The sequence below is a fragment of the Meleagris gallopavo genome, chromosome 5 (assembly GCF_000146605.3).
Source record: "Meleagris gallopavo isolate NT-WF06-2002-E0010 breed Aviagen turkey brand Nicholas breeding stock chromosome 5, Turkey_5.1, whole genome shotgun sequence".
NCBI classification, from domain to species: Eukaryota; Metazoa; Chordata; class Aves; order Galliformes; family Phasianidae; genus Meleagris; species Meleagris gallopavo.
In genome coordinates, this window is record NC_015015.2 from 24,931,779 (window position 1) to 24,940,649 (window position 8,871).

Below are 8,871 nucleotides of genomic sequence, written 5' to 3' on the forward strand. Positions count from 1 at the left end.
GTGCCCATCGTGGGCGGCATCGACACGCTGGAGCTGCCCGGCGCCGCCGTGGGGGAGATGGGTGAGTGCGGGGCGCCGCCTTCGCGCCTTGACGCGCAGTGCTGCGTGTAGCCGGCGGCCCGTGACACTACGGCGCAAGAGCACGTGGGAGTGGACCTCCCGTCCCGGCGGCGCTAAGTCAGCCCCTTCTGTCCACGTTTGTAGATCCCGTTCTTGAAATTGCAGAAATAGAATGCCAGCGTGCAATCCTAGGCTGCCCGAAGTGCTGTGACTACGTATGGTTTTGTGTCCCAGAGAGAAGGGGTGTTAACGCGGTGAAACAGCAGCTGCAGTACACAGGGATTCCCCGCAATCAGCGTCACCGTGCACATATACAGTGCGGAACAAGATTTGTCTTTTGGAACCTGCATCTTAGCCCCCACGGTTGGGACAGTAAGGGAATTACAATTCACGGCTATTCAGTAAATGGATCTTTAGGGTTTTCTTCCCCACGTATAGGGGTGATGTGTGTTCTAAAAGCATCAGCGCAGCGCAAGTTGCTGTGGTAGGGTCTTAGTTCGAGGGCTGATGGGTGTGCTGAAGGGTAAAAACGCACCTGACTGACTGTGAAGTTCCTCACTGACTTTGCTCTGCTTTTCCTCTTCCCTCATCTCTAGGATTTAATGATGATCCTGGCCCATCTCATCAACCCGGTCTTGAGAAGATGAACCTAAAAGAAGAGATAGTGGTGAAAGTGGTAGAGCCGGAGGAAAGCTCTGAGGACATGGCAGTAGTCCCACCTAGCCAGGAGCAGCTGCCTTATCTGGGGACATCAGGTGGCGCTTCCTCAGGGAAGGTAAAAGCGAAATCAAAAGGCAGATCCCAGGCAGACCAAAACGGAATAACTGAAGCGGACCTAGTGCAGATTCAGCAGACCCAGATGCAGGTGATCCAGTCTGGCTTTGACAGTGTCAACCACAATCTTCAGCTGCTGCAGCAAGGCATGCAGGATCTGAGTAACAGCCTCAGCATCATGGCGCATACGCTTGTTGCTATCAAAAACGTCTATGTGAAAAATAACACTGGCCCAACTACATACAGCACCACCTCTACTCAGACCACAGCCGGGTACCTGAGCCCGGGTTCTCCCCAGGTTTCCCCTGCTGAGGACAGAGGCCGGGTGCAGATGGCTGGGAGCAGCAGCAGGAGCAGCAGCTGCAGTTCCAGCTCTACATCCCAGGAACCAGGTCCTTCAGAGTTTCCCAGGCCCCCCCTGAGAACCATTAAGAAAGAACATCCAAACGGCTGCTACTACTTCTGCTTTGCAGACATGTAAAACTTGAATATATGTACAGTGACTGTGGTGTTAGGTGCTGTTGTTTGTTCTGCTCCAGCCTGTGACTTGAAGGAGCAAAGTGGACTTGCCCCCCGCATTTTTTCCCAGTGGGAAATGTTTCTCTATAGGAGGTGGCATTAAACACTAAATACCAGTTCTGTTTGTTAACTCAGTTTCAGCTGGCTAATGTTTTTCTGCTGTTCTCTTTATCCTCTTACTCTCTTAAAAACAGATTTATTTTGACTAAAACTCTTGTCTGTATTATCCTTTGTTTAATGTGACCTTTTGGAAAATAAAAGGCATGAGATTTGGGTGAAAAAGTAACGTTATGGTTACTGATTAGCAGGAGCTGTCTTACATGAGTTGCTTAGTTTTGTCTTTTTTTTTTTTTAATTAAACAAATGGCAAAATGAGCTGGTGTTTTTAAGTAGTTGTTTTTTCTAATACTTATAAATGTTTGCTTGTTTGCTGTTGGTTTGAGGTTTTGTTTTTCTGAGTCTCAGCTGTGCAAGGAAAGTACGGCAGGAAGGGTTGGATACACCTGCTTCCCTGAGGGATGGTTTTTGGATTGAGTTCTTGATGAATGTGCTTCTCCAAATTCATACAGCATTGCTCCATTTGGCTGCTGTTCATTCCCAGCTTGCCAAATGCACCTTCTCAGAGGCATTTTGTTTTACTTCACTAGCAAAGCAGGCTATTTCTTGTGATATTATTAAAATAGAGACATAAAGCAAAAACAGTAACTGATGAGTGATGCCTGGCTTTGACATGGAATAACGTTTCTTATTGTGGCTTATAAGCAGGCTCTTCTGATTTTGCAAGCTTTCTGGAATTGGTATCACATCACTTGAAATACAAAGAACAAAAAATGTTTCAGCATTGTTTTACATTTAGACTCGCTGTTAAATAAATTACAGGAGACAGAGGCTGATTCTGGATAGAAAAATGGTCTTGCATAGCTCATGAAGAGATGCTCTTATCTTTACCTTTCAGAGAGATTAGTAAAATCTGCCATTCTTGTAGCTGTACATCCGAGGAAGAAGAAAGAAAAGAATCTGAGCAAAAAGTAACCTGCTAAGTATCTACTCTGATCAGGAGGAAAATATTACTATTGATGCTATCGTTCAGATATGTGGAAGACTAGTGTTTAGAGCTTGTATATTAGAGTCACTTTACTTTGCAAAAAGCACTCCGTTTATATGTCCAGTGTACTCACTGAAGGAAATACAGCAACCCTCTCACCTGCACTTTTATCCTATCACCTAAAAAATCATTCAAGTTCTCCTCATAAGCATTTATCACCAGTATAAAATTCTAAAGATAAATTGGCCTATGGTAATGGTCACTGGTTTTCCAGTGATTCTGAACATATGTTTCTGTTGCATACAGAGTGGCAGCCTAACTACCCCTTCTAGCAACATAACAAGTAAACATCAGGCAAGGTGTATCATTTTTATGTCAACTTGGACAGTGCACTATACTACACAAAAATACAGGACTAATTTCTTTCATCTTTGGGGGGAGGAGGGGGAAGTGGGCCATTTGCATTGAATTGTGATAAATATGGGAACTACCAGTAGCTGTAAATAATGCAAGGAATGCCCCCCATCACCAGTTACAGACTCTTGGAATAATTACCTCAAAGCAAGGGATTTCATCTTATGCCTGTGCAGGAGTCTGATGGAGCTCAGGTCAGCAGGATTTTAACAGGTTTCTTCTGAGGCATTGCTGAGCAAAGAATGGAAACAAAATTCTTCAAGAGGCCCAAAAGAACTATCTAAAAAAGAAACAGTAGAAGAGGATGACAAATCCTGAAGCTCAGCCAGGTGCAGTGCAATTGCAGCCACCACATGGGATTAACACAAGGTCTATGCCCTGGAGGAGGTTCTTAGCTCCTGGTTTCCCATATAAAAGGAGATGGTGTGGGTAACAACTACCACTAATTTACTCATAAAATGCTGACAGCAAAACCAGGATAGAGTTAACCTCCTAGAAGCATTTATATTTCTCAGTACAGATAGGATCTGTCAAGTCTTCATTTGCGGTTTGTTCGCATACAAAAAGCAGCCTCTTAATACTGCTGTGATATCCCAGGTTGGGCTAGAAAAATGTTAGTGAATCAGAAGTTTACCTGGTCTTTTTGGGCAGCTATTTGAGCTTGTCCAGAGTGCAGTAGCCAGTTCTTTCCATATTTCAATTCTTTCTTCAATTATTGATTCTTGAATTTCATTTACTCCAGCCTTTTTAGGGAAAACGGGCTTTTGTGTGCTACACAGCTGTCTCACATTTATGTTTCCATGAGAGAAAGCTATGGTCCAGGTGCAAAGAAGTGCAGCAAGATTTCAAGAGCAGAGCTAATGGACTGTGTCTGCTGTGGTTGTGAAGATGGTTAAAAAGGAATATATATATATATATAAATGCTTCAGAAATCAGATGAGCAGAGCTCAGCACTGATCTCCAGTGGTGTTCCTGTTCCTGCCTTGGATCTTTTTCAGTCTCTCAATTGTACAGCCTAGGTATGTCAGAGCCGAGTTGAGACCACTCTCTCATTTTGGTTATGATCAGTATTTATGTAATATTCTAAGTAACTTAAGATACTGAGATATCTATCTCACCTCCAGTACAGAGCATGTACATCTTTCATTTTCAAATTCCAATTAATAAAGCTGACTTTCTGTTTCTTTGTGCGTCTTTTCTGTTATCAAATGGTGGCTTTACTGGGAACGCCAGGAACACACACCCTCCAGAAGCACAACAGTACATTTCTGGCTGCTCTTAAGGGCAGAGCTGGCCTTTAATTTGCTTTACATACAGTGCATAACAGTGGCAAAGTCAAGAAAGAGATCCGGAAGTTTTCTCCAATTCTTCTAGACTTCCCTAGCAAACTTGTTCTGCTGTGCAAAGAGCAAGCAGTATTTTCCACAGCACACAAGGACTAAGATAAGTGTGCACGTAGACCATAAATATTGTGATGACACTGTACTTTTATCTAGTTTTTCTAGAAAGAGAAATGAAAGGATCTTGGATGGAATTAGAGCAACTGGTTAACACTGCATCTCCATGTGGGACAAAATGCCCAGATTCAATAACAACTTCAGTAATGTTTTTGCTATCTGCAGTTAAATTGTATTGCACAGAGAATGAGACTTTACAAGAGGCTGTAAAAGCTTGGCAAGAATGTCCAGACAGCTGGACAAAATAAATTTATTACAGTGGCCTGTGGCTAAATAAGAAATTATAATTTAGCCCATTTAAGAATTAATAAGTGTAGCTGGCTTGCTACACGAGCAAGGCTGGGATCCACCATACCATTACTAAATTGTTCTGATCTGCCATGGCAGTCATTTGTTGTTTGGATGAATGCAGAGAGGATGGATAAGGAACAAGAGCAAATAGAGAAGGAGGAGGGTTGAGTTGTTCCTAATGTTACTTATTACACAATACGTCAATATACTAAACAGTAGAACTCTCATTGACCCAACCATTCTTGCAGTATCAACTTCTGTTGCAGTAGTACCAACTGACACTTGCTTTTTGCTTTCTCATAACAGAAAACAAAGTTTTTCTCCATCTAATGTACAATAACAACAACAACAACAAAATTGGAAAAAAAAAAATCAACCTTATACAGTATATTTTAAGCAGCAAAATCACCATACAAACACAATCAAGGATAGAAGTTTTGCATGCTGAATGAATATTTTATTTATAACCAGTTTATAAAAATAAAATACAAAATAATTTGAAAACAAAACTTAAAACATTGTACAAAGCCTTGATATGGTACAAATGAGAAAATAAATAATTACACCTTTATGTACAAATGACCATTACAAGCACATCAACTCTCTTATGTTCTTGGTTGCCTGAGCAAACTTAAAAGAAAAAGAATGGCTTAGATGATTTCCTAGGAGGGGAAAGAGAACAGCAATTATTGAGCAAAATAATTTTGAAGGACTCAATATTTGTCTTATTCAATGGTAATGAACAACCTCAGAAGTGCTTTGCATTTTACTTAATCATGATGCAGATCAAGTGCTTAATTCCTTATGGAGCAACAACATTGTATTTTTAGCTAATACACCAATTTCATTCTTTGTGGTATTGCCCAGAGGTTTTCAATTAGCAGCCATTGGTTTGCAGCTTCAAAAAGTCAGTACTTGTCTGAAGGCATTGCTGGTGATTTCCTTGATTTAGCAGTTTGGATATTCATAGGAAAGCATTTGAAAATTGACACCTGTTCTCTCTCTCTCTCTCTCTCTCTCTCTCTCTCTCTCTCTTTCTCTTTCTCTCATACACACTGCAACTCATCTCTGGGTTGATTCTACAGAAAATCAGTTAGAAGTTCAAGAATAATTTCAAGTGTTGCATTCTAACCTAAGAAAGCAGAAGATGCAGAGAAGGCTGCTGGGCAATCATTCCAGATGTCCAGTCATACCAGAAAGAAGGAAAAGATGTGAAATGACCCCAAATCCCTTACTGCACCTTGTGTCAAACCTTTATGACCTTGTCTGCCACAATCCAGATAAGGACTTAAAATAATCTGAAGCCATGCAGACCAAGCTGGTCAACATTATGTACCTTCAGGAGCAAGCTGGCCTGCTGCTACTAGAGGTCCCTTGCGTAAAAGTTAGGTCAAAAATCAAGTGATCTCAAAATGAAACAAACATCTGTAACCAATTAATACTAGCTGAATTCCCACAGCCAACTGGGGATCATCAGAACCCTGTATGAGTAGCCCACCTGCAATATTGTTTTCAAAAGAAACGGTGGACTCAGTATTCTTGGCCTAAGCTGACTAACAGCATTCTTACAGAAAATAAGGATCAAAAAGCAACTCATGTCACAGTCTTCACTAAAAATATGCATTTTCCAATTTAAAATATAGTAACTGCAAATGCAAGATTTATAGAGTGAATTTATTCTTTCAGTCTCTATGCAAGAAAAAAAAAGCTAAACAAAACTAGGGTCTATTTTAATGAAAGTTTCACTTGCACAAGAACAGAAAGGATCCAAACTGTTTACGTGGACTGGGGAGAAACAGGAGCAAAACACAAGCTAACATCTGCACTACACAAAAAGGCACTGCTCAACAGTTAGAGCAGAAACTTCAAATCCACATTCATTATTTGTACGTACAATTTTGTGCGTTTAAGTTTTGCATTGCATTAGTGGGAATCCTGACATACTTGAAACAAAACCAGAAAGAATTTCACCCAGGATTTTGGCACCAAAATTAACCAGTCAGCTGGAACTTCTCTGTGGTAAGGAAGGAGCAGGATACACAGGTCTTGTTGCAGAGCACTGCAACTAAATTCCTGTTCTCTGAAAGACAATTTCTCTATTGCAGCAGTAGAGGAAAACCACCCACTCCCTGGAAGCTGTGGGTACCCCCTGCAGCCTAGGTTCAACTTCCCTGCTGGCTCTGCAGGTTGCAATTTGCTCTGTGCTGAATTTGTTGTGTCAACCACACGGTTGTTTCTATTGAAGAAATCTCCCAAAAGGAAAATACATAACTCCTGTAGACGGCCCACGTAATTGCCAGCCACTGTAGAAAGTTAGAAAAGCAATGTTTATTAATCCCACAAAAGTATAAAGTTTTTGAGGTGTTGTCACTGCTACTGTTAAGAGAGGATGGATTACTAGCAACAGAGAGTAGAATCAGCCTATATACTCAATCCTGAAAGGCTGGAAAAATTGCCAAGTTAATACATTAGACTTTAAAATAATACATTCCTCTTCAAATCTTCCTTAAAAACAAACAAACAAATGCTCAGAGGTTAATATTAAAAATCTGGTTACTTAAACCACCATCAAATGAGGCTTGTTGCTACTGTGATTAAATAAACTCTCAGCATTTTGCAATATCTTAAGACAATTCCAGGTAGTTATTATAGAATCTGGGCTGAATTTCATAACATTTATCTTTTACAAATGTTACACATAGGGGAGAGGAAGACTGGCTTCAAGTGGATAGCTGAGGTATCCTTGTGTGAGATGAGTGTCTTTACATGATTGCACGCATTGGCTAAGAACAACATGATCCATACCTATGGACTGCACGGAGCCGAAACACTGAACCTTGCTTCCTTTTATCAAAGTTACCAGTCACTGCAAATTGTGAACAAGACATTTCAGCCAAATCAAAACAGCAAACAAAATCCTTCAGATTACTGCCTACTTGGTTTGCTGAAGAAGTTGAATAAAAATATTCTGTGCTATTCTGCCAGTTGCAGAAACAAATGAGCATCCAAAGCTTTCAACAGTTGAAGATGGGAATCATGGATAATTGTCTAGGCTTTATTTATACAATTGACGGTTCTCTAACAACTCTTTAGGGTACGCAAGCATATGGAGAATGCACTATATGGGATCATGGTATTAACCTAGACACCCGAGAACCATCTTGCACACTGGCATTGAACAGACAGGCATGGCTCTCACCACCCTGCAGGATCATTCCTGCATTAAAAAACAACCCAAAACTTCTATCAGTATATTCCATGAGTTAGTTATTGAGCTCATTAGTGAGTTTGAGCTTCCTTTTATTCTCTTGTTTCTTTCTGGAAGATTCAATTTCTCTCTCATTTTTAACGTTCATACAAAAATTGTAGGCAAGTATTCCTGGTTTGCAACTAAACCTTTTAAAAACATTGAAATAATCACCTTTTTAGCAGAATTTCTGCTTCTTAGTGTTCTACAGAAATCTCTATTTCATTATGGAAAAAATCTGTTTAGAGGAAAGTCCCCACCATTTAACTGGCATTGTCTACATTCGTATCAAAGAGAAAAAAAACACATTTTTAGGAGCACTGCAATCAACCATTGCATAAATATTACTGGGATAAGAAAGACTTACAGCACTTTTGCCAAAAGAGAACTACAGGATCAGGCCTTGTAAAATTGAAGAGAATCAACATTAGGGCATGGCAAAATTACGGCAGATAAAGCAGAGCTCAGACCAAGTCAAAGCACTACAGACATCAGTTCACTCTGGTAAGTGAGTTTAAGTAAACGGGATGCAATAGCCGAGACTGCTTCTACCTATATACACACATAAGCATGTGTATATATGTATATAATACATGTTTCTATATAGTGTAAGTATCTAGGTAAATGTGTATATTCACACATGTACAAAGGTATATTTATATATATTAAAAAAAAAAAATCAAAATCCTGTGTTTTGCCAGCAATAATCAATGCCATAATAATTATAAATTCTCACTGGTAGAGCTCTTGCAAGCCTTTTTCAAATGAGAAATCTCTGAAACATACAGCACCAGACCCTTCCTTCTACACCAAGACTGTTTAGTGAGGTATGACAGAAAACTTGATCTCAAGCATGGAGACTTCAAGGCAAAAATATGTCCAGATTTTCCAAGTTACAGCCAGTGGCGATAACTCCCCAGAGGTCTGTGCCTCCTGAATAACTGTACATACTCAGTTAAAACCTCATATTGCTCCTGCCTTTGAACACTGAAATTGTTCGTGCTTACTGATCCTACTCAAACAGATAAGTGCCTACCATCATATGACTTGCCAATGTCGTTATA

At 40.3% G+C, this 8,871-nt stretch overlaps 1 protein-coding gene across 1 annotated transcript; it reads left to right on the forward strand.

Annotated features, from left to right (window-relative positions):
- Positions 1-6: 6 nt before the first annotated feature.
- Positions 7-2,322, forward strand: LOC104911131. The gene is made up of 2 exons (XM_010711456.2): positions 7-61; positions 657-2,322. The coding sequence occupies exons 1-2, from the start codon at positions 58-60 to the stop codon at positions 1,313-1,315; spliced, it is 663 nt and encodes a 220-aa protein (XP_010709758.1). The 5' UTR covers positions 7-57; the 3' UTR covers positions 1,316-2,322.
- The last annotated feature ends 6,549 nt before the right edge of the window (positions 2,323-8,871 follow it).